The sequence below is a fragment of the Somniosus microcephalus genome, unplaced genomic scaffold (genome assembly GCF_052327205.1).
Source record: "Somniosus microcephalus isolate GS21.2 unplaced genomic scaffold, FLI_Smic_1.0 unresolved_chr9, whole genome shotgun sequence".
NCBI classification, from domain to species: domain Eukaryota; kingdom Metazoa; phylum Chordata; class Chondrichthyes; order Squaliformes; family Somniosidae; genus Somniosus; species Somniosus microcephalus.
Window position 1 is genome coordinate 2,308,698 of NW_028225187.1, and position 26,540 is coordinate 2,335,237.

The 26,540-nt window shown below is 47.0% G+C and overlaps 2 protein-coding genes across 2 annotated transcripts in view; both read left to right on the forward strand.

Annotated features, from left to right (window-relative positions):
• LOC147084213 (uncharacterized) overlaps positions 1 to 26,540 on the forward strand; it is a 746,547-nt gene that overhangs the window by 361,996 nt on the left and 358,011 nt on the right. The window lies entirely within an intron of this gene.
• On the forward strand, positions 253 to 18,763 carry LOC147084216 (uncharacterized). Its single transcript, XM_085979468.1, has 2 exons — positions 253 to 343; positions 17,786 to 18,763. Exon 2 carries the CDS (start codon positions 17,893 to 17,895, stop codon positions 18,592 to 18,594), a length of 702 nt encoding a protein of 233 aa, XP_085835594.1. The 5' UTR covers positions 253 to 343; positions 17,786 to 17,892; the 3' UTR covers positions 18,595 to 18,763.

Genomic DNA, 26,540 nt, shown 5'->3' on the forward strand with positions numbered 1-26,540 from the left:
GGCTGTAAAGTACTTTGGGACGTCCGGTGGTGGCGAAAGGCGCTATATAAATGCAAGTCTTTCTTCCGTCACTGGTCTCACCAGCGACCTCTTCTGGCGGCTGGTTGATTGACAGACGAGAGCCCGCGCATGCGCACAGGGAGCGGCGGTTTGGGCCGAGTCCGGCACAGCGACCCCTCCCGGTCACCAAGGGTAATGACCGCGCATGCCCAGAGGAGACCAAACCCCCTCCCCCACTCGGAGCTGCGCCTGCGCACTCGGATCCTGCCGGACGGAGTCGGCGCGGGGCCATTCCGGGGAAAGGCCTTGGTGTCGGTTCCAGAGTCGCGATCGGTGACGCGAAGTGAGTTTTCTCCGCTCCGATTGGGTGGAGAATGGCGCGGGGTGGATCGGGAGAGAATCGAGAGAAATAGAAAAACCTCAGAGTCCGCGAGGCCCCGGACCGAGCGGCGGCACTTGGACGGTGCACGTGATCTCCTCGGGGACACGTCACCCGGGACCGCCGCCTGATTGACGGGAGCTTCCCACCAATAGGGAGCGAGCGGGGCGGGGCTGGAGGAGAGAGCCGGCGGCGGGTCCTCCAACCAATCGGGGAGCCCGAGGGGCGGGACTAGCGGCACCCAGTGGGCGGGGCTGGAGGAGCGAGCCGGCGGCGGGTCCTCCAACCAATCGGAGAGCCCGAGGGGCGGGACTAGCGCCGGCTGATTGTCTGATCCGCAGGGCAGCGAGTTTCTCCAGTCACAGAATCACAGAATCACAGAAACCCCACAGTGCAGATAGAGGCCATTTCGGCCCACCGAGCCTGCACTGACACATATCCCACCCTATCCCCGTAACCCCACGTATTTAATCCCCCTAACACTAAGGGTCAATTTATCATGGCCAATCAACCTAACCCGCACATCTTTGGACTGTGGGAGGAAACCGGAGCACCCGGAGGAAACCCACGCAAACACGGGGAGAATGTGCAAACTCCACACAGACAGTCACCCGAGGCCGGATTCGAACCCGGGGCCCGGGGAGGCTGTGGGCCTTTATTCCCCGCATTGGACACAAGGCTCTTTGGCTCACAACACACTTATAAGAAGTCACACAACACCAGGTTATGGTCCAACAGCTTTATTTGAAATCACAAGCTTTCGGAGCGCTGCTCCTTCGTCAGGTGACTTCAGACTTCTCCTGACGAAGGAGCAGCGCTCTGAAAGCTTGTGATTTCAAATAAAGCTGTTGGACCATAACCTGGTGCTGTGTGACTTCTTACATTTGTCCACCCCAGTCCAACTCCGGCATCTCCACACCATCACAACACACTGGCTCAGGTTTTAATAGAGACTTTTTAAATTCATCAATAAAAGCAGATAAACCCCGTGCTTCTGTGGAACAAACTTTCTAATATTTTATAGAATCATAGAATGGTTACAGCACAGAAGGAGGCCATTCGACCCATCGAGTCTGTGCTCGCTCTCTGCAAGACCACTTCAGCGAGTCCCACTCCCCGCCATTTCCCCGTAACCCTGCAAATTTCTTTACTTCAGATACTTATCCAATTCCCTTTTGAAAGCCGTGATTGAATCAGCCTCCACCACCCTTTCAGGCAGTGCATTCCAGATCCTAACCACTCGCTATGTAAAAAAGCTTTTCCTCATGTCGCCTTTGGTTCTTCTGCCAATCACCTTAAATCTGTGTCCTCTGGTTCTCGAACCTTCCAGCAATGGGAACAGTTTCTATCTACTCGGACCTGGGTGAGGATTGCAGCACGAGGCGGAGCTTATAACCAGCAGCGAACGAGGCCCGACCAGAGCATCGGACCTGGGTGAGGATTGCAGCGCGAGGCAGAGCTTATAACCGGCAGCGAACGAGGCCTGACCAAAGCATCGGCCTTGGGTGAGGATTGCAGTGCGAGGCGGAGCTTATAACCGGCAGCAAACGAAGCCCGACCAGAGCATCGGACCTGGGTGAGACTTGTAGCGCGAGGCATAGCTTATAACCGGCAGCGAACGAGGCCCGACCAGAGCATCGGACCTGGGTGAGGATTGCAGCGTGAGGCGGAGCTTATAACCGGCAGCGAACGAGGCCCGACCAACTCAGCAGCAGGGAGAGAGGTAAAAAGTAATCAAAGTGTGATGTCAGCAGGAAGCAGGTAAGTGATTGGTTGGTGAGTATTTCTCTCTTTTTTAAACTTTAACTCTGGTTTATAGTTTCTAAGGTCTCTCTGGTGTAGCGGGGACTGTTGGTAAACTATTTAACTGTAGTGTAATTAGTGGGATTGATTGATTTAATTTAAATTCAATTAATTAAAGGGTAAATCATGGCAGGACAGCCGGGCCCCGTGATCTGCTCCTCCTGCGATATGTGGGAACTCAGGGACACTTCCTGTGTCCCTGCCAACTACGTGTGCAGGAAGTGCACCCAGCTGCAGCTACTGACAGACTGCATTGCAGTGCTGGAGCTGCGATTGGATGCATACTGGAGCGTTCACGATGCTCGGGACATCGTGAATAGCACGTTTAGGGAGTTGGACACACCACAGGTCGAGGTTGGACAGGAAGAAAGGGAACGGGTGACCAACAGGCAGAGTACTAGGCGCAGGCAGGTAATGCAGGGGTCCCCTGTGGCCATCCCCCTCTCCAACAGATACAACACTTTGAGTGCTGTTGGGGGGGATGGCTTATCAGAGGAAGGCAGCAGCAGCCAACTTCCTGGCACCAGGGGTGGCTCTGCTGCACAGAATGGGAGGAAGAAGAGTGGTAGAGCTACAGTAATAGGGGATTCAATTGTAAGGGGAATAGATAGGTGTTTCTGCAGCCGCAAGCGAGACTCCAGGATGGTGTGTTGCCTCCCTGGTGCAAGGGTCAAGGATGTCTCCGAGCGGCTGCAAAACATCTTGGAAGGGGAGGGTGAACAGCCAGTTGTCGTGGTGCACCAACGATGTAGGTAAAAAGCGGGATGAGGTCCTAAAAGCGGAATATAGGGAGTAAGGAGGCAAATTAAAAAACAGGACCTCAAAGGTAGTAATCTCAGGATTGCTACCAGTGCCACGTGCTAGTCAGAGTAGAAATAGAAGGATACTTCAGATGAATACGTGGCTAGAGGAATGTTGCCAGGGGGAGGGATTCAAGTTCTTGGGACATTGGAACCAGTTCTGGGGGAGGTGGGACCAGTTCAAACCGGACGGTCTGCACCTGGGCAGGGCTGGAACCGATGTCCTAGGGGGTTTGTTTGCTAGTGCTGTGGGGGAGGGTTTAAACTAAAATGGAAGGGGGTTGGGAACCTGAGCAGGGAGACAGAGGAAAGGGAAACAAGGATAAAAGCAAAAGATAGGAAGCAGAAAAACAAAAGTGGCAGTCAGAGAAATCAACGGTTTAACTCAAACGTGGCCACAGTAAATAATAATTCTAATAGGTCTACGAGCGTTAAAAAAACAAGCCTGAAGGCTTTGTGTCTTAATGCGAGGAGCATTTGTAATAAGGTGGATGAATTGGCTGCGCAAATAGAGGTAAATGAATATGATTTGGTTGGGATTACGGAAACGTGGCTCAAGGATGGCCAAGACTGGGAACTCAACATCCAGGGGTATTCGATATTCAGGGAAGATAGGCAAAAAGGAAAGGGAGGTGGGGTAGCATTACTGGTTAAAGAAGGGATTAACACAATTGTAATGAAGGATATTAGCTCTGATGATGTGGAATCTGTATGGGTAGAATTGAGAAATACTAAGGGGAAAAAAACATTAGTGGGAGTGGTATATAGACCTCCAAACAGTAAGGCGGAGGTTGTGTAGAAGTGCCTTACTTCTTAGCTCTGGGTAATGACGCAATACACACTTGGATTCGTCAGATGGACAGGCCTTTTATTTCACTTCTTGCAAGGGGAATCAGCACCTCTACTCAAGGGGTGAGGCTACTATTCCAATGATACAGCGTAAGCGTTCTATATTTATACAGTGTAACAAACAAGTTTGATTCACATTCCTTTGTTCCTCTATCAGGATACATTTTAGATTAATCATCAGGTAGAAATAACATATTGACAGAAGGATCCTGGACACATAAGTCAACCGTTAATCTATAACAGGGCATGAATCGTGTAACCGGAGGTCCTCTTTAATCATATATTGGGAGGCTAGCTTTGCTTACGGTCACAAGTTATCAGGCCATTGGTACATCAAAGGAACTCATTATTTCACTTCTACATTCTCATTAGGTGGGCAGACATCTGTTCTTGGCTGTAGTCCGAGTACGTGCAATAGCTCTAGTTACACATCGACACTTGCCCAGTGTCAAGTCTGAAAACTTTTACCCAGCAAGCACTTGAAATTAACCCCTTATATCATGTAGATTTCCTCATTCCACCCTTTTGTCCTTTCTAAGGACAATCTAATTCGCTAAGTTTAAGAAACTCTACATCAAAGGTCTCACCCTTAATATCCTCATATTCAGACATCATTGGTACTGGAGGAGTTGATGTTAATGAGGAAAGGACTTTTGTACACAATAATTTTCCAAAATTTGCTTTCCTAGTGCTATAGGTGTTATTATAGGCTTCAAATTTGTTCCATATCTGGTGCATCATTCCTATTCCTTGTTCTCCTTTCCAGATTTTTTACTAGTCAAATTTTGTACTGTGGACAGGTTCCACCATCCCCAGTCGGGCCATTCGACTGCACCCGGTCGTTTAGTAGTAGTTTTAGTCAAAGTGTAGTTACATTTGCACTCACTCCATCCAACCATCAATCCTTCTCCATTGTCGTTTACCAGACAGACTTCTCCTTTTGTTTTATTTACGGTTCCCATTGACGTCACTAATAGACTCTCTGGATTCCTTCGATTATCATATTGGGGATGAAACCACCCTTCAAATTTTATAAGGTTGTATCCTGCCTCTTTCCATTCATTTTCCAACTGATCTGGGTTTAAACTATTTTGGGTCTGAAATGTACTGGCTGCCTCCTTATTCCAGGTGGTGTTAGACTGTAATAACCACCCCACCATCTCTTCTATTTCGAAGGGAATGGGCCTTAGAGGTATTCCACCGTCTGCATGCACAGGGATGTGGCTGCATATCCAGCATTTGGCAAGGTTCTGTCTTTTAGCGTACAGATAACTTGATGATAGTTATGAAAAGGATTATCACAAAACATTGACTTAGCTGTCAGGGCCAGTCCTCCCCTTGAATTACCATTGCAGATAACCCCTCCGTTCGCAGTTTTGTCACTTGGTAATACAGTATCAGGGCATGTGACCCATAGCTTATCAAGCCTTTGTCCACTATCTTCTTCTACTATCTTACCCTGTCTTACCCTAAGATTTAGGGGTTGATACGGGGGTACCTGCATAGTATGGTCCTGGAGCTGGACTTTCATGGTCTCATTATAACATATAATATAAAAGAGATTTTTGGTTAAAAGTATACATTCTTTTAAATCCATATCGCAGTTTCAATTATCGTTAACAAAGGGAACAGTTTTATTAGAGTCCAAATCCAGTTCATCTTGGCAGTGTATCGTCTTCAACTGATGCCTTCTTACAATGGGACACGTGTCCATGTTGGTCGCTCCTTTACTTTTACAGCGGTGTTTGTGGTCAGGAGTACTTGGAAGGGTCCCTCAAATCTGGGTTGAAGGCCATTCTTTCGCTTGAAGATTTTTATGTAGACCTTATCTCCTGGCTCGAAAGTATGGCACTTTCCTTCAGCGGGATCGACCTGGGCTTCCTTCACCTGTTGATGGAAGCTAGAAATGCATTTGGTTAGTGCAATGCAATAACTCAACATATCTTCCTCCATTTTATGAATGTCCATTTGTTTGGCTGTTAAAGGTGCCGAAAAGGGCAATCTTTGTGGTCTTCCCATGACGATCTTGTGAGGCGACAATCCTGTAGTTCTGTTGGTAGCAGACCGCATTGTCATTAAAGCTATGGGTAATAAATCAACCCATTTAAGTCCAGTTTTTTTACACAGTTTTGCAAGCTTATTTTTCAGCATCCCGTTATATCTTTCCACTAGTCCAGCCGACTGTGGATGATAACTGCAATGGAGGTGCTGATTAATCTGTAAGGCTTTGCATAGTTCCTTAATCACTGTTCCCGTAAAATGGGACCCATTGTCACTTGACAGTTTTGCTGGTATCCCAAAGCGAGGTACAATGTCCTTCAATAAACATTTAGCAACAGTAGTGGCGTCACTCTTTCTACAAGGAAACGCTTCAATCCATCTTGAAAACATATCAACAATAACTAATACATATTTAAAGCTCATACACACAGGTAGTTCAATAAAATCCATTTGCAAGTGTACAAAAGGGCCCATGGGGTTTGGGTGGGATGCGGGCTGTACCTTCTTTATTTTCCCTGCATTCATGGTCTGGCAGATAATACAATTTTAGATTCCTGGTGCATACCAGGTCTTGAGGATATAATCCGCTATCCCCCCTTTGCCCGCATGGGTGAATTTATGAACACATCGGGCAATTGGTGATAGTAATGATTTGGGTGCCACCATGCGGCCGTCATGATGAACCCATAAGCCGTCAGTGTTTTTAAAACAATGATTAACAACCCATTCCTTTACTTCATCAGAACTGGCCCTATCTTGATGGGTCAGCACATCATCTAAGGACGGGGGCTGCGGTATCTCTGGCTTTTCCCTAACAGGGAAGGCTGAAACTTGTCGTTCAGTACTTTATATAGCTATTGACTTAGCAGCGCTATCTGCAGCAGCGTTTCCAAGCGCAACCTCGTCCAAATGCCCCGTGTGCGCTTGGCACTTAATAATTGCAATCTGTTTACGTCTCTGAATAGCTAGTAAAAGATTTTGCACTTCTTGTGCATTTTTAATCTGGGTTCCCGAGGAAGTCAGGTAACCGTGAATTTTCCAAATTTGTCATGCTCCTGCCCAATAGTGGTCTGGTTATTTCTGAATAGTTCAATATTCATTGTCGACAATAGCCAGTCATTCCTAGAAAATGCTTCATTTCTCTTTTAGTTTTTGGCAACGATGTGTTGCAAACGACCTTTATTCTATCCGGCGTTAACTCCCTGTTTTAACAATGATTCCATCACTGGCTCAATTCCTTTTTCTGCTTTCTCTGACAATGGATACTGTGACCTTTTGGGTAATGGTGCAGCTGGATTAATTGTAACTTTATAGGGCTGTGCAGTCTAATAGTTAGGAGGTATTTTAAATTAAAAAACGGCTGATAATCTTGTCCTGTTTTGTCATAGCAGGCCGTGCAGTGCAATTTTGGATGCCATTTCCCTAGTTTCAGGGATTCCTGGTATTGTTTTATGGAGCTTGTAACGAATCCCCATGCTCCTAACAGACTGACAAGTTTGGGACTCAAACTTGGGTCGGCGATTTCCCATGCGTAAAGAACAGGGGCCTAGAAATTGAGTGGGGTTAGTGCCCATTTTAAGGCGCTAGAGGGCCTAGCGCCGCAAGTACAGCCGATTGAGAAATTCACTTGGGCGCTGCCATCAGCGTTAGCCGGTTGCGCTGCGCCAGCACCGATGACGTCAACGGTGTGCGCAGCATCCCGGTTGCCGTGGCAACGCGCCCGAACGCCGAAATTGAGTTGCGGCCGCCTCGCCCGTGGCAGCCGCAACCAACGATTTTTCAAAAGTTCGCTACGGGTCTTGGCGCCGGCGCATTAAGGTCGCGTGGCGGCCGGCCGCTTTCCCGGCGGCCGCCTGCCCGCACCTCCCTCTCCGGACTCCTCCAACACCCCCCCGCAGCACAGATGTGTGTGGGCCGCGAGCCCGGCACTTCTCCGAGGTGCCGGGCTCATTTTTCTCCACAGATCAACAGCCAGCGGTCGGGTGCAGGCAGCTCCTCCTTAACGGAAGGAGGAGGCCTGCACTTCCCCAGGCTGCCGCACCGCATCGAGTGCCACAGCGGCGGATTAGCGCCGCAATGCGGCAGTCAGCGCCCATTGCGAGCCGCTGACACCCTCCAGTAGCGCCGGCAGCCGTCTGGGCGCGGCGCTACTGAATTTTTGGCGCGCGCAGGGGGACTTAGCGCCGGCACTAAATTTCCGGCGCTAAAGCCCTGGCACGGCGCCAACTCAATTTCTAGGCCAGGGTGTTTTATTTCTGTTACTGGGTACTCATACGCCTTATCTACTTGGATTTCTACCACTACTCCTGATGGGGAGCAAATGATTGTAGCATTCATTTTGTACAGCAAGTCTCTTCCACATAAATTCATAGAGACATCTCCTGATAACAGAAAGGAGTGTTCTTCCTCAAATTCTTCTACTTTTACTGTGAGGGGAGTCGATTGATTCAAGTATTGTAGTATTCCAGCCAATCCAGCTATCGGGGTCTTTTTCCCATTAATAGGCATTCCTTCAGAATATCCTTTCCCTAACACCGAAAAGGTTGCTCCTGTCTCTACTAAAATGACATAGGTCTCCCAGCTATTTGCATTTTAATTTCAGGTTCGCTGCGTGAATTTAAAGAAACAACGGGCATTTGGTGGTCTGTGGCGCCTGGGGCTGCTGGTGTCAGTCAGTAATTCTGATCTCTATTTCTCCTAAATCCCTGTCCATTTGTAGGGTCCTGACTGGTCTGAAAAAGGGTTATGGACAGTGAAATTAGGACCTTTATTCTCTAACGGCGGTCCATTATTGGAGGTTTTGTTCTGACGATTTTTCGCAGACCATTGGTTTGCCCAATGTCCGGGTTGTCCGCAATTGTAACAATTACCAGATCGTCCATACCCTCTTACTCTACCACGTCTTCCTCTATATTCCCCTTTATTCATCCTTCTATAGTTACCTTGTTATCCTACCATAATAGAGGAGAAAGGTGTTTCTTCGGGGTAATTAATTTTTTTTTTTCTTCTGACTCAACAAACATAGAGGCAGTCTTTTTATCTGGCTGTTCTCTATTTCTCCGTTAAACATTCCTCGAGGCAAGTAATTCTTTCTATGTTAAATGAACCATCTGAGGGAAAGGGTCTAGTCTTATTTACAGTCCATTTGGACCAATTTGGTAGGTGATCAATGGATGATTGACCAGTTCTTTAACATAAAGGCTGCTGGCGTGCCTTTCTCGGGTGGCTTACTGGTGCTAGCACTCATTTTAGCAGCTTAAATGGTTCACTTAAAACAATCTAAACTCCAGTTACAAAAGACTAAAGACGGAAGAAGCCCTAGAGGAGTATAAAAAGTGCAGGGGCATACTTAAAAAAGAAATTAGGAGGGCGAGGAGGGGCCATGAAATAACACTGGCGAGCAAAATAAAGGAAAATCCTAAGATGTTTTATAAGTATATTAAGGGCAAGAGGATAACCAGGGAAAGGGTAGGGCCCATTAGGGACCAAAGTGGCAATCTGTGTGTAGAACCAGATGATGTAGGCGGGGTTTTAAATGAATTTTTTGCATCTGTGTTCACTATGGAGAAAGACGATGCAGACATAGAAATCGGGCAAGGGGATTGTGACATACTTGAACATATTAGCATCGAGAGGGAGGAGGTGCTAGCGGTTTTAGCAGGCCAAAAAGTCGATAAATCCCCAGGCCCGGACGAGATGTATCCCAGGTTGCTGTGGGAGGCAAAGGAGGAGATTGCAGGGGCTCTGACACAAATTTTCAGAACCTCTCTGGCCACAGGGGATGTACCAGAGGACTGGAGAACAGCTAATGTAGTACCATTATACAAGAAGGGTAGCAGGGATAAACCAGGGAATTACAGGCCAGTGAGCCTAACATCTGTGGTAGGGAAATTATTGGAAAAAATTCTGAGGGACAAAATTAGTCTCCACTTGGAGAGGCAAGGATTAATCGGGGATAGTCAGCATGGCTTTGTCAAGGGTAAATCATGTCTGACAAATCTGATTGAATTTTTCGAGGGGGTGACTAGGGAGGTGGATGAGGGAAATGCTGTGGATGTGGTTTACATGGACTTCAGTAAAGCTTTTGACAAAGTCCCGCATAGGAGACTGGTCAAGAAGGTAAGAGCCCATGGGATCCAGGGTGCCTTGGCGCGTTGGATCCTAAACTGGCTGAGTGGCAGGAGGCAGAGGGTGATGGTCGAAGGTTGCTTTTGTGACTGGAAGCCTGTGTCCAGTGGGGTACCTCAGGGATCGGTGCTGGGTCCCTTGTTGTTTGTGATCTACATAAATGATTTGGATGAGAATGTAAAAGGGATGATCAGTAAGTTTGCAGATGACACGAAAATTGGTGGGGTGGTAAATTGCAAGGGGGAAAGCCTCAGGCTACAGGACGATATAGACGGGTTGGTCAGATGGGCGGAAAAGTGGCAAATGGAATTTAACCCTGAAAAGTGCGAGGTGATGCATTTTGGACGGACAAATAAGGCAAGGGAATACACAATGAGTGGTAGGACCCTAGGAAGTACAGAGGGTCAGAGGGACCTCGGTGTACATGTACATAGATCTCTGAAGGCAGCGGAACAAGTAGATAAGATGGTTAAAAAGGCATATGGGATACTTGCCTTCATTAGCCGAGGCATAGAATATAAGAGCAGGGAGGTTATGATGGAGCTGTACAAAACGCTGGTGAGGCCACAGCTGGAGTACTGTGTGCAGTTCTGGTCGCCTCACTATAGGAAGGATGTGATTGCTTTGGAGAGGGTGCAGAGAAGATTCACCAGGATGTTACCTGGGATGGAGCGCCTCAGCTATGAAGAAAGACTAAACAGGCTGGGGTTGTTTTCCTTGGAGCAAAGAAGGCTGAGGGGGGACCTGATTGAGGTGTACAAAATGATGAGGGGCATAGATAGGGTAGACAAAGAGGAACTTTTCCCCTTAGTAGGGGGGTCAATAACAAGGGGGCATAGATTCAGGGTAAGGGGCAGGAGATTTAGAGGGGATTTGAGGAGGAACTTTTTCACCCAGAGGGTGGTTGGAATGTGGAACTCAATGCCTAAAAGGGTGGTAGAGGCAGGAACCCTCACAACATTCAAGAAGCATTTGGATGAGCACTTGAAATGCCATTGCATACAAGGCTATGGACCAAATGCTGGAAAATGGGATTAGACTGGACAGGGATGGATGGGCGGCGCAGACACGATGGGCCGAAGGGCCTCTTTCTGTGCTGTAAAACTCTATGACTCTATGACTCTATGAATCCATGATCTGCGTTGTACGCCCCTACAGATCAGATTAATAAACTATACATACGTATAAAACTCGAGGGTTCTCAACCCTCGTGGAAGGTATTTCTAACTGGGGAAAATACTGAATCCACAATAGCTTAGTGGATCATGTAAAAGACATCACTATTTTCTCAACAATACATTCCGCCGTGGGACTCACTTCCCCGGCTTGGGTCTTTTCCAACCCCTTCTGCAGTTTTTTTTTCAGCTTAAGTATTTTAGTTAAAACATACAACAATTCCGTAACACTCTATGATCTGCGTGGGACGCCTCTACAGATCAGACATGACTAAACATTAATACATATAACAATAAACAATAAACAATACACTTGTTAAACAATAACCAAAGTGTTACTAAATCCCCAACCTAGGCAGCCTTACTGGACAAAGCTGCAAAGTTGATTGATAATAACAAGTAGTTAAATACTCACTCTCATAAACATTAAACATTGACACTGTGTTTCAGACAACTGCCCACTCTTCTCTCCTTCTACCCTATTCGCTTTAGCCAAATCTTTAGCAAAAAGGGCCTTCAATTTGTCCCAACTAACTTCAAGCTCTTCTCTCCTTCTACCCTACTCCCTTTAGCCAAATCTTTAGCAAAAAGGGCCTTCAATTTGTCCCAACTAACTTCAAGCTGGAACCTTGCTAGTTCAATTTCCAATAAATCGCTAGCTCCTTAGTTAATCAAATTCCTGACTTAACCTTCTCTCTCTGGTACCTTTATACAGTCCTTTTCTGCACGATCCTGTTCGCGGGGCGTCAGCGCCTCATGGCTGGTCCTCTGTTCCGTTTCTGAAAGGGAAGCAGTCACAATGGCAGTTTAACCTCCGAACCTTGTGAGTCAATTACCCGATGGCAGTACTGTCCAATGGAATAAACAGACTATGCGCAGCTATGCTTCTGGAAGGGAAAGTCCCAAAAATGTGGCAAAACACCACCTTCGGCTGATGGGATTTTCCCAACTGAGCAACGTACTCGGCGTCTGTTAACTCACCAATTGGTACAGCAAGCCATCTCGGTGGAACCTCCAAATTGTAGAAGTGCCTTACTTCTTAGCTCTGGGTAATGACACAATACACACTTGGATTCGTCAGACGGACAGGCCTTTTATTTCACTTCTTGCAAGGGGAATCAGCACCTCTACTCAAGGGGTGAGGCTACTATTCCAATGATACAGCGTAAGCGTTCTATATTTATACAGTGTAACAAACAAGTTTGATTGACATTCCTTTGTTCCTCTATCAGGATACATTTTAGATTAATCATCAGGTAGAAATAACATATTGACAGAAGGATCCTGGACACATAAGTCAACCGTTAATCTATAACAGGGCATGAATCGTGTAACCGGAGGTCCTCTTTAATCATATATTGGGAGGCTAGCTTTGCTTACGGTCACAAGTTATCAGGTCATTGGTACATCAAAGGAACTCATTATTTCACTTCTACATTCTCATTAGGTGGGCAGACATCTGTTCTTGGCTGTAGTCCGAGTACGTGCAATAGCTCTAGTTACACATCGACACTTGCCCAGTGTCAAGTCTGAAAACTTTTACCCAGCAAGCACTTGAAATTAACCCCTTATATCATGTAGATTTCCTCAATTGGGGATGGCATTAAAAGGGAAATTAAAGAAGCGTGCAATAAGGGCACAGCAGTCATCATGGGTGACTTTAATCTACATATAGATTGGGCTAACCAAATTAGTAACAATACTGTGGAGGAGGAATTCCTGGAGTGTTTACGGGATGGTTTCCTGGACCAGTATGTCGAGGAACCAACCAGAGATCAGGCCATCTTAGACTGGGTATTATGTAACGAGAAAGGATTAATTAGCTATCTTATTGTACGAGGCCCCTTGGGTCGAAGCGATCATAATATGATCGAATTCTTCATTAAGATGGAGAATGAAGTAGTTGACTCAGAAACTAGGGTCCTCAATTTAAATAAAGGAAACTACGATGGTCTGAGGAGCGAGTTGGGTAGGATTGATTGGGGAATGACACTCAAAGGGTTGACGGTGGATAGGCATGGCAAACATTCAAAGACCGAATGGATGAACTACAGAAGTTGTTCATCCCAGTTTGGCATAAAAATAAAACAAAAAAGGTGACTCAACCATGGCTAACAAGGGAAATTAGGGATAGCATAAGATCCAAGGAGAGGACATACAAATTGGCCAGAAAAAGCAATAATCCTGAGGATTGGGAGCAGTTCAGGATTCAACAAAGGAGGACAAAGGGATTAATTAAGAAAGGGAAAATAGAATATGAGTGTAAGCTTGCAGGGAACATAAAAACTGACTGTAAAAGCTTTTATAGATATGTGAAGAGAAAAAGATTGGTGGAGTCAAGCGTAGGTCCCTTGCAGTCAGAATCAAGGGAATTTATAATGGGGAACAAAGAAATGGCAGACCAACTAAATACATATTTTGGTTCTGTCTTCACAAAGGAGGACACAAATAACCTCCCAGAAATACCGGGGAACTTAGGGTCTGATGAAAGGGTGGAACTGAAAGAAATCAGTATTTGTAGGGAAATGGTGTTAGGAAAATTGATGGGACTGAAGGCCGATAAATCCCCAGGGCCTGATAATCTACATCCCAGGGTACTTAAGGAAGTGGCCCTAGAAATAGTAGATGCATTGCTGGTCTTCTTCCAGAACTCAATAGACTCTGGAACAGTACCCATGGATTGGAGGGTAGCTAATGTTACCCCACTATTCAAAAAAGGTGGCAGAGAAAAAGCGGGGAATTATAGACCGGTAAGCCTGACATCGGTAGTGGGGAAAATGCTAGAGTCCATTATAAAAGATGTAATAGCAGAGCACTTGGAAAGCAGTGACAGGATCGGACAAAGTCAACATGGATTTACAAAAGGTAAACCATGCTTGACTAATCTACTGGAATTTTTTGAGGATGTAACTGATAAAATAGATAAGGGAGAACCAGTGGATGTGGTGTATTTGGACTTTCAGAAGGCTTTCGATAAGGTCCCGCATAAGAGATTAGCATGCAAAATTAAGGCACATGGGATTGGGGGCAAGGTATTGACTTGGATAGAGAACTGGTTGGTGGACAGAAAGCAAAGAGTTGGAATAAACGGGTCATTTTCCGAGTGGCAGGCAGTGACTAGTGGTGTACCCCAGCTGTTCACAATATATATTAATGATCTGGACGAGGGAATTGGATGTAATATCTCCAAATTTGCAGACGACACAAAGCTGGGTGGGAGGGTATGCTGTGAGGAGGATGTCATGAAACTCCAGTACGATTTGGACAGGTTAGGTGATTGGGCAGAAACATGGCAAATGCACTAATGTGGATAAATGTGAGGTTATCCACTTTGGTGGCAAAAACAGGAAGGCAGATTATTATTTGAATGGCAGTAGATTGGGGGAAGGGGAAGTGCAAAGAGAGCTGGGTGTTCTTGTGCACCAGTCGCTGAAGGTAAGCATGCAGGTGCAGCAGGCGGTTAAGAAGGCAAATGGTATGTTGGCCTTCATAGCAAGAGGGTTCGAGTACAGGAACAAGGATGTCTTGCTACAGTTGTACAGGGCCTTGGTGAGACTGCACCTTGAGTATTTTGTGCAGTTTTGGTCGCCTTATCTGAGGAAGGACGTTTTTGCCATGGAAGGAGTGCAGCGAAGATTCACCAGGTTGATACCTGGGATGGCAGGAATGACGTATGAGGAGAGATTGTGCCGATTGGGCTTATACTCACTGGAGTTTAGAAGATTGAGAGGGGATCTCATCGAAACCTATAAAATTCTGTCAGGTCTGGACAGACTAAATGCTGGAAGGATGTTCCCGGTGGTCGGGGAGTCCAGAACCAGGGGTCATAGTCTAAGGATAAGGGGTTGGACATTTAGGACTAAAATGAGGAGGAATTTCTTCCCCCGAAGAGTGGTGAACCTGTGGAATTCTCTGCCACAGAGGGCGGTGGAGGCCAGTTCATTAAATATATTCAAAAAAGAGTTGGATATATTTCTTAAGGCTAAAGGGATCAAGGGATATGGGGAGAAGGCAGGGACAGGGTACTGAATTTGGATGATCAGCCATGATCTCATTGAATGGCGGAGCAGGCTCGAAGGGCCGAATGGCCTACTCCTGCTCCTATCTTCTATGTTTCTATGTTACTCTATCCAGAACCCTCATGATTTTGAACACCTTTATCAAATCTCCTCTCAACCTTCTCTGCTCTAAGGAGAACAACCCCAGCTTCTCCAGTCTATCCACGTAATTGAAGTCCCTCATCCCTGGAATCATTCTAGTCAATCTCTCCCTTAACCTTCTCTGCTCTAAGGAGAACAACCCCAGCTTCTCCAGTCTAACAACATAACTGAAGTCCGTCATCCCTGGAACCATTCTTGTAAATCTTTTCTGCACCCTCTCTAAGGCTTTCACATCCTTCATAAAGTGCGGTGCCCAGAATTGGACACAATTCACCAGTTGAGGCCGAACCAGTGTTTTATAAAGGTTCATCATCACTTCCTTGCTTTTGGACTCTATGCCTCTATTTATTAAGCCCAGGATCCCGTATACTTTTTTAACCGCTTTCTCAACCTGCCCTGCCACCTTCAACAATTTGTGTACACATACCCCCAGGTCTCTCTGTTCATGCACCCACTTTAGAATTGTACCCTTTAGTTTATATTAGCTCACTTGGTTCTTCCTACCAAATGTATCACTTCGCACTTTTCTGCATTAAATTTAATCTGCCACATGACTGCCCATTTCACCAGCCTGTCTATGTCCACTTGAAGTCTATCACTATCCTCCTCACTGTTCACTTTACTTCCAAGTGTTACGTCATCTGCAAATTTTGAAATTCTGCCCTGTACACCCAAGTCCAAGTCATTAACATATATATATCAAGAAAAGCAGTGGTCCTAGTACCGACCCCTGGGGAACACCACTGTGTACCTTCCTCCAGTCTGAAAAACAACCATTCACCACTGCTCTCTGTTTTCTGTCACTTTGCCAATTTTGTATCCATGCTGCCACTGTCCCTTTCATTCCATGGGCTTCAACTTTGCTGGCAAGCCTATTATGTGGCACTTGTCGAAAGCCTTTTGGAAATCCATGTACACCACGTTAACCGCATTGCCCTCATCAACCCTCTCTGTTACCTCATCAAAAAACTCAATCAGAATCAGAGCAGCCGGGCTCGGCGGACATGCGGCCAGGGTCCTAGCACCAGGAAATCCAGGGTGCAGTGCCTCCCCCATCTGAGCCGTCGCTTCCCGGTTTCTTCAGCCGGTTCCACTGAGTCCGACTCGGGAAAAGGACAGGAGCCAGGCTCCCAGAATGGCCCGTGGCCCCGGGGAGCATGCACACTCTCAGCAGGGAAATCAGCGCATTGGATAGAGCGGTTTCTGGGGCGCGGGGAATTGTGGGTGCTGCAGCCGCCATTAGTCAGTGGCTGTGGGGAAGAGTTTTATTGCAGGCTGACGGAAGGTAGGTCCCTGGCCGCCTGTGTAGGTCTTTTTGTTGCTTCAGTTTGAGCTGGAGTGGAGATGGAGGAGAAGTTGCTGGGTTTAACCCCCAGTACTTCTGAGTCCAGGAGGACCCAACAATTTCCAATGTGAGACTGTCAAGGGAGGTGGATTCTGGGGGAGATTAGGTTGTTAAACAGACACTGTCCCTACAATGTAAAAGAGTATTGTTTTAGGAACAAGTATTTCTGTGCAGGCTTTTAATCCAGTTTACATCTGCAGATTTGTTTTAATTCATTCTTGGGATGTAGGCATCGATCACAAGACCAGTGGTTAGCACTGTTGCCTCACAGCGCCAGAGACCCGGGTTCGAATCCGGCCTCGGGCGACTGTCTGTGTGGAGTTTGCACATTCTCCCCGTGTTTGCGTGGGTTTTCTCCGGATGCTCCGGTTTCCTCCCACAGTCCAAAGATGTGCAGGGTAGGTTGTTTGGCTATGATAAATTGACCCTTAGTGTTAGGGGATTAAATACGTGGGGTTACAGGGATAGGGTGGGAAATGTGTTGGTGTAGGGGTTACGGGGATCGGGTGGGATATGTGTCGGTGCAGGCTCGATGGGCCGAAGTGGCCTCTATCTGCACTGTGGGGTTTCTGTGATTCTGTGATTCTGTGAATATATTGCCAATCCCCATCTTCCCGTTGAGAAGGTGATGGTGGGCCGCAATCTTGAACTGCTGCAGTCCGTGTGGTGAAGGTACTCCCACAATGCTGTTGTGTAAGGAGTTCCAGGATTTTCACCCAGTGATGATGTAGCAACGGCGATATATGTCCAAGTCAGGATGGTTTGTGACTGGGAGAACTTGGAGGTGATGGTGCTCCCAGGCACCTTCTGCCTTTGTCCTTCTAGGTGCTGGAGGTTGCGGGTTTTGCAGGTTCTGTCAAGGTTCTGGTCGAGTTGCAGATGTATAAAGTCCATCTCCTTCGCCCCCTCCCACTCCCACCTCTCTGTCTCCTCCCATAGGGGCCAGAGGCCCAGACCAGGTGGCAGATTCCCTTCACCGAGGGACATTAGTGAACCAGTGGGATTTTCTGACAATCCGGCAGCTTTCATGGTCACTTTTTTCTAGTGCCGGCCCCACTAATAACCAGATTCGTTGAGCTCAATTTCACAACCTGCCTCTTTCGTGGGTTCTATCTCACGCTCCCTGTTTCAAATTCATTTTACAGGGTATTAGAAGGGGAATATTTGCAGATGGGAAACTCAAACCAAACATCACGTCAAGATCTGACAGTCACTCGATTCATCAGGAACTGAATATCATCGGCCTTTGAATATGGAAGCAAAAAGCACCGTTCACACCGGGGAGAGGCCGTTCACCTGCTCTGAGTGTGGGAACGGATTCACTCAGTCATCCAACCTGCAGACACACCAGCGAGTTCACACTGGGGAGAGGCCGTTCACCTGTTCTGAGTGTGGGAAGGGATTCACTAATTCATCCCACCTGCTGAATCACCAGCGAGTTCACACTGATGAGAGACCTTTTAAATGCTCGGACTGTGGGAAGTGCTTTAAAGGTTCTAGGGATCTGATACGCCATCAACGTGTTCACACTGACGAGAGACCGTTCAGGTGCTCTCACTGCGGGACTGGGTTTAGGCAGTCATCTGACCTCACTGTACACCAGCGCACTCACACTGGGGAGAGGATGTTCACCTGCTCTGAGTGTGGGAAGGGATTCACTCGCTCATCCACCCTGCTGAGACACCAGCGAGTTCACACTGACGAGAGACCATTCAGGTGCTCTCACTGTGGGACTGGGTTTAGGCAGTCATCTGAGCTCACTATACACCAGCGCACTCACACTGGGGAGAGGCCATTCACCTGCTCTGAGTGTGGGAAGGGATTCACTAATTCATCCTACCTGCTGACACACCAGCGAGTTCACACTGGGGAGAGGCCGTTCACCTGCACTGAGTGTGGGAAGGGATTCACTCGCTCATCCCACCTGCTGACACACCAGCGAGTTCACAAGTGACTGCAGGGGTTGGATTCTGTTGTTGTTGCTGCTGTTAATCACATCCAGGACTGAACCATGTTCATTCTGACAGTTGGGGATTGTTTCTGCTGATGTTAATAACTCCAGGAACTGGGCTGGAGTTTAATGTTCTGGATATATGTCAAATAAATTAACTTTGTTTTAAACACATTGTTGTAGATTTTTGTCTTTCCCACCTGAGTGTTTAGCATCACCTGGCTGGAGCTCAGAAAGGACAATCTGGGGGAGGATTGTATGGCGGGAACAGAACTCCAGCCTGGACACAATCCTTCAGTGCCACACTGAGAGGGGCAAACGGCACTTTGGTCTTTCTTGTCTCTCTTCACTGACAGCAAAGTTGCCGTGCGGGTTAATCTCGAGGTGTGTGAGAAACGTGTCCCAGCCACTCTCTGCCATGGTTCAGAGCTCCTAGGCATGGAACAGAAGGCTCCTTTAGGAATGTACCCCAGTGCTTTTTTTTAATGGCCTTATTCACGTGTGTCGCTCCTTTTAGTGATTTGTGTATCTGTATCCCGGGATCCCTCTGCTCCTCCAGCCCATTTAGACTCTTAGGGAGAAATTCGGTGGCGCCGGGGCTAATATTAGCGCCCCGAAAAAGTTAGCACCCCTGCGCATTAAATTCCGTGGTAGCGCCCCGGGCAGGAGGCAGGGTGCTACTGGAAGCGCTCCCCTCCCTCTTGAGGCGCTACCAGTGAATTTCACGGCACTTCGTGTAACAGCGCCACGCCCGTCGGCACATAGCACCATGTCATAGCAGACCTCCCTCCCTGATTAAAGGGGAGGGGCCTAGCACTGCGCACACCGGGGCACTGCTGGACCACCGGAGAGTGGGGTGTCGGATCAAGAGGCGCGCCGGGCTGTGCGATCGCGGCCGACACACCGAAGAAGAAGGGGGCAGGTGCTGGCAGTCGGCCAAAATAAAAAGATGCTGCCCGACACCTGCCCTTTAAGTGGCGTCACCGTGGCTGCAGAAACGACCCTTGACCCTGTCGGACATATCATCTGGCGATAGGTCAGGGGTCGCAACCCAAGGTTGCAGCCGGGGTGCTGCGTGTGGCGATGACGTCGTTGCCGGCGGTGCAGTGCTGCGGGGAGCTACCAACTACCTCCGCCGCTAACCTCCCGCTGAATATCGTGGGAGGCACAAAGCAAACCAATTTCACCTCCTTGTCCAAGTAGTGAGCGGCCTGCTTATTCTTCCCACCAAAACACACCACCTCACACTGACCTATAGTGATATTCATTAACACACCACCTCACACTGATTTATAGTGAAATTCATTAACACACCCCCTCACACTGATCTACAGTGAAATTCATTAACACACCACCTCACACTGATCTATAGTGAAATTCATTATCACACCGCCTCACACTGATCTGTAGTGACATTCATTAACACACACCCTCACACTGATCGAAAGTGAAATTCATTAACACCACCTCACACTGATCTACAGTGAAATTCATTAACACACCACCTCACACTGACCTATAGTGAAATTCATTAACACACCGCCTCACACTGACCTACAGTGAAATTCATTAACACACCACCTCACACTGATCTATAGTGCAATTCATTAACACACCACCTCACACTGATCTACAGTGAAATTCATTAACACACCACCTCACACTGTTCTACAGTGAAATTCATTAACACACCACCTCACACTGATCTATAGTGAAATTCATTAACACACCACCTCACACTGATCTATAGTGAAATTCATTAACACACCCCCTCACACTGATCTATAGTGAAAGTCATTAACACACCACCTCACACTGATCTATAGTGACATTCATTAACACACCCCCTCACACTGACCTATAGTGAAATTCATTAACACACCACCTCACACTGATCTGCAGTGAAATTCATTAACACACCACCTCACACTGATCTATAGTGAAATTCATTAACACACCACCTCATACTGATCTACAGTGAAATTCATTTGTCAATTACATGCCCATTCTGAAATTTATTAATGTCTTCTTGCATTTTGTCTTCCTCAGGATTAACTCTACCTCCCAATTTGGTGTTATCGACAAACTGTGAAATTGTTCATCTGATTCACGTGTCCAAATCGTTTATGTAAATAGTGAACAATAGTGATCCCAGCGCCGATCCCTGTGGAACACCACTTCCCACCTTTTGCTAGTCTGAGTAGCTACTCTTAACCCCTACTCTCTGTTTTCTGTTTTGTGACCAGCTTGCTATCCATAACAGTATGTAAGATCGACAAGATGACCAAGGTCAGGCCATGTGGAGTGAAGGGCCAGGCAGCAGAATGGATGGAAAGCTGGCTACAAAACAGAAATCAGAGGGTTGGAGTTAAGGGAAGTTTGTAGCGATCTTTCCATCCATTCTGTTGCCTGGCCCTTGACTCCACACGGCCTGACTGTGGTCATCTTGTAGACCGTACATACTGCAGACACAGTGCACCAGTGGTGGAGGGGGTGAATATTGAGTCCTGTGGCAGGGGCGCTGATGAAGTGGATTTCTCTGTCCATGAGTTTTGAGGCATCGCTAGTTGCGTTTTTCACCTCTTTCCACCTTTAAGAAAAACCTTGCTACCAGTTTATTAAAGACATTAGCAGCCGCTCGGGTGGGACACACCAATAAATGAGGCCTTGTTTCCCTCAGAATGACAGGCCTGAACCCGAGTTCGAAAACATTTAGCAATTAAACCAGACTGGGCGGGGCCTGAGGTGCCAGTTAGTAACGGAAAATTGGTGGCCAGCGTACTTCACACCAGGGCTGAGGACCCGGGGACTCGGGTTTCTGTGTCATTTATTGATTAATTTTGTTTATTGCCCAATCTCAATCAGACTTGCGGGTCATCTTGCTGTCTGATGGAGGGGAGGGTCCCCAATGGAGGGCTCTCTATGCGGGAGTCCTTCCCAGCACCATTGGGGATCTGGGGTGGAGACTGTTGCAGGGAGCTGTCGTGTGCAACAGTTTTTAAGCTCCTTTCCGGACTCCAAGGTCAGATGTGTTTTCTGCGGCCTAGAGGAGTCTACGGGCTGTGTATATATTCAGTGTGAGAGGTTGCAGCCCCTGTATAGTTCCCTGAAGGGGCTGCTCCTCAACTCTTGGTTACACTTTAGCCCCACGCTCCTAATCTTTGGCCGCCTGGTGCGGAGGGGGGTGGGTAAGTGGGAGGATCTTTTCCTGGACCTGCTCTTGGGCCTGGTGAAAACAGCAATTTGTAGACTCAGGATGGGCTGGGCCCACGGGGGTTCACTCTGGCTGCCTGCCTCTCTCCCATGGTCTTGTCCCTGCCCGGGTGGCACTGGAGAGGGAGCAGGCGGTGTCCACCGGTTCACTTGATACCTTCCTCGACCGGTGGATACGGAAGGTATCAAGATGCGATAATCGATCCTCACAATCACATTGTGATTTAATTATTAATTGTGTGTGTGTCACAAATACATTTCTTCTATTTTGATACAAAAGTTCTACTAGACATGTTAAACGACTAGTTATTTAATCAGGGCTGCAGCTGCTGAAAGGTTGACTGTACTGAGGTTTGTGGCCAGAGCTGGCAGACGTGTTGTTCTGAAGTCTGATGTCTCACCCCTGAAGAGTCTGTTTATGTCGTGTTGTAATGACCTTTTTCTGTTGCCTGGTGTCAGAAATAGAAATTAAAGGAAGATGATGCCCCACTCTGTTAATCAACTCTTTGACACATTTCCATTTCTTAATTTACAAAGATCACAACTCCATTAGTGAACAATGGATTGCCAGTCTGCCACTTTTTAGTGAGGCTTGAAAGGATTCGCTGTGAAGCTACACCTGCCCATCTGCCTGTGTGTCACTGTGTTTGGATTGTGTTAGACAACAGTCCTAACATCTCGCCTACATCCATTACAATTTTTGAAATGTTAGATTGTACTTGGAAGAAGTTGAGTTTGAATCTGACAATTCTGGAATTGGGAGCTGTTAATAATTTCTGTTTTTCACATAACTATATAGTGATGTGATCAGTCAAAGCAAATTAAAAGATGGTGCTATTTACTGAACACAACTGAATAATTCTACAAGGATGCTATCATAGTCTTCCTCAGTATTAACTACACCCCCCAATTTAGTGTCATCAGCAAATTTTGAAATTGTACTTCTGATTCCCAAGTCCAAATCATTCATGTAAATGGTGAACAACAGTGGTCCCAGCACCAATCCCCATGGAACACCACTTCCCACCTTCCGCCCATCTGAGTAAATACCTTTAACTCATCCCATCACTGTAACTGGACTTGTCTCCATTCCCGTGCCGAGGGGATTGCTGTACCAGATGGGAGGGGCAACATTTGGGGACTCTCGATTCTCCACCAATTCCCATTCCCCTTCTTTCTGGTGGATAATGGAGGTGCCACTGTGTGTAATGTGTAAGTCAGTAAGACTTGTCAGCGAGGATTAATCAGCACTTTCTAATTGGAGATGATAATCAATGGAATCTTTCAGACAATGAATTGTAGATTTTATAGCAAAGATTAATATACGATTGAAGTAAAAGTTCATAACCTTATTGTAAAATATTTCAGGGACACACATCAGAAATTAAGGGGAAAGATCAGACAGCAGTACTTAAAGGGACACTGTTGCCCCGACAACTCAATCAGCTATATATCCAGAATATTAAAATCCAGCCCAGTTATAGGGGTTATTAACATCAGCAGAAACAAACCCCAACTGTCAGAATCAACTTCGTTCAGTCCTGGATGTGACTAACAGCAGCAATAACAGCAGAATCGAACCTCTGCAATCACTTGTGAACTTGCTGGTGTGCCAGCAGGTTGGATGACTGATTGAATCCCTTCCCTCACACTGAGCAGGTGAACGGCCTCTCCCCGGCGTGAACTCGCTGGTGTGTCAACAGGTTGGACGACTGAGTGAATCCCTTCCCACACACGGAGCAGGTGAATGGCCTCTCCCCAGTGTGAATGCGCTGGTGTCTGAGAAGGTCAGAGGAATTAGTGAATCCCTTCTCACACACGGAGCAGGTGAAGGGCCTCTCCCCAGTGTGAATGTGCTGGTGTCTGAGAAGGTCAGAGGAATTAGTGAATCCCTTCTCACACATGGAGCAGGTGAATGGCCTCTCCCCAGTGTAAAGCGCTGGTGTCTCAGGAAGTCAGAGGAATTAGTGAATCCCTTCTCACACACGGAGCAGGTGAACGGTCTCTCCCCAGTGTGAATGTTCTGGTGTATCAGCAAGTTGGATGAATTAGTGAATCCCTTCTCACATACGGAGCAGATGAATGGTCTCTCCCCAGTGTGAATGTGCTGGTTTATCAGCAGGTTGGATGAATTAGTGAATCCCTCCTCACACATGGAGCAGGTGAACGGCCTCTCCCCGGTGTGAACTCGCTGCATCAATGAGTTTCCAGCTGGGACATGGAGCTGAATCAGTTGAAGCCTCATCCACACACACAACAGATGTACGGTTTCTCCCCGCTGTGAACGGTGCGATGTTTTTTCAGACTGTGTAACTGGTTAAAGCTCTTTCTACAGTCAGTGCACTGGAACACTCTCACTCGGGTGTGTGTGTCTCGGTGCTTTTCCAGTCACACCGATCTTCGAAATCTTTTCCCACAGACAGAACAGGCAAACACTGCTCCTTCCACATTCAAAGGCCGATGATATTCCCTGTAAAAGCAGTTTACAAAAGACATCACTGTAAGTTCAGGATTAAAATTCGGAACAGATAATTCTAGTTTCTATGGAACACTCTCTCCTCTCTTATTACATAGAATTACACAGATTGTACAGCACAGAAACAGGCCAATCGGCCCAACTGGTCCATGTGGTGTTTATGCTCCACACGAGCCTCCTCCCATCTCTCTTCATCTCACCCTATCAGCATCACCTTCTATTCCTTTCTCCCATGTGTTTATCCAGCTTCCCCTTAAATACATCCATGCTCTTCACCTCAACTACTCCCTGTGGCAGCAAGTTCCACATTCTCAGCACCCTCTGGGTGAAGGAGTTTAATCTAAATAGGACTTCCCTGGGCAGCCAATCAGCACTGCTGCCTCTTTTGTGCATTTCCTGGCGAGGCAAAACAGTTGATATTTTCTGATCAAGAAGAGCTGAGGTCGGCAGCATTAGTCCTGTTTTGCCTCCTTTGGAGACCAGGTGTACAAGTAGTGTGAGCGCAGCCTTCACAGCAACCGCAATAAAATTGTTACAGTTGTGAAGGAACTTTGTGTAAGTGCACTGGACCACAAACAAAATATGTGTGTTGATTATTGTCTTATTACCTGATGTGCCAAATAACTGCCTGAATCCAAGAGGTTAAAGCTTAAAACTAAAGGCTTTTATTAAGTAAGAACATGGCATCGAGTTAACACAGGGCAACCATCATTCATCACTGACCCAGCCCTTATGAGTAAGACTCACACCAATCCGGAAGGATCCAGAGGAGCGGGGCTAGGGAGGAGCATTAGTGGCTACACCTGTAGAACATTCCAGACATTAACAAGTACAACAACAACAGACAATACAAATGCCAGAACACAGAGTTATTTCATCACATTCACCCCCTGCTATAGATTCAGTCTGTCAGGAGGTCTAATAGTCCTCTGGGAATGACGTAACTCTTGCTGAGGCTCCTCCCAGGGTACTAAGTCCAGTTCATTCGAATTCCCAGAATGATCAGTGTTTTCCACATTGAGAGTTTGTGTCTCTAAAGGTCCAATACCATGATTGAAAACTCTACTCTCAGAGTCGAACTCTTTTCGAGCTCCAGCAGGTGCAAGATCTTTAATAGAGACCGTATCCTCTCGCCCATCCGGATATTGAATGTACGCATACTGGGGATTAGCATGGAGGAGTTGTACTTCCTCCACCAGTGGATCAGTCTTGTGGCCTCTCACATGTCTGCGCAACAACACAGGGCCCGTGGTCGTCAACCATGTGGGTAACAGTACTCCATTGGTAGCTTTTCTTGGAAAGCTAAACATCCTTTCATGAGGGGTGGCATTCGTCACTGTACACAAAAGAGACCTTATGGAATGCAGCACGTCTGGCAGGACATCCTGCCAGCGAGAGGTCGGCAGGCCTCGCGACCTCAGAGACTGTACGATAGCCTTCCACACTGTCGCATTTTCTTTCTCGACCTGACCATTACCACGAGGGTTATAGCTGGTAGTTCTACTCGTTGCAATCCCTTTCGATAGCAAAAACTGTCGCAATTCTTCACTCATAAAGGCAGAACCCCTATCACTATGTATATAGTTAGGCATGCCGAACAAGGAAAACAGTTGGCAGAGGCATTTAATTACAACAGCACTGGTCACATCCGGACAGGGGATAACAAAAGGGAACCGAGAGTACTCGTCTATAATATTAAGAAAATAGACATTACGGTTGCTCGATGGAAGGGGACCTTTAAAATCAAGACTCAAATGCTCAAATGGTCAAGTTGCTTTAATAAGATGAGCTGGCTTGGACGACTTATAGAAGCGGGGTTTGCATTCAACACAAACACGACAGGTTCTGGTCATTGTCCGGACCTCCTCAATAGAATAGGGTAGATTGTGGGACTTAATGAAGTGGTTCATTCTGGTAACCCCAGGGTGGCAGAGTGCGTCGTGGAGACTTTGAAGCTTACCTATACCTAGACTAGCACATACTCCTCATGACAAAGCATCCGATGGCTCAGTGAATACTCCAGGCCTGTACTGAATATCATAGTCATATGTTGACAGTTCTATTCGCCATCTTAAAATCTTATCATTTTTGATCTTGCCTCTCTGCTTAGTATTGAACCTAAAGGCCACAGATCGCTGGTCAGTAACAAGCGTAAAACGTTGGCCAGCGAGATAATGTCTCCAATACCTGACTGCTTCGATAATCGCCTGTGCCTCCTTTTCCACTGAAGAATGTCGAACTTCTGGTCCTTGCAATGTAC

What these genes read in the sequence shown, in the direction of transcription:
- LOC147084216 (XM_085979468.1), top strand. Translation starts at nt 17,893, where the DNA reads ATGGAAGCAAAAAGCACCGTTCACACCGGGGAGAGGCCGTTCACCTGC.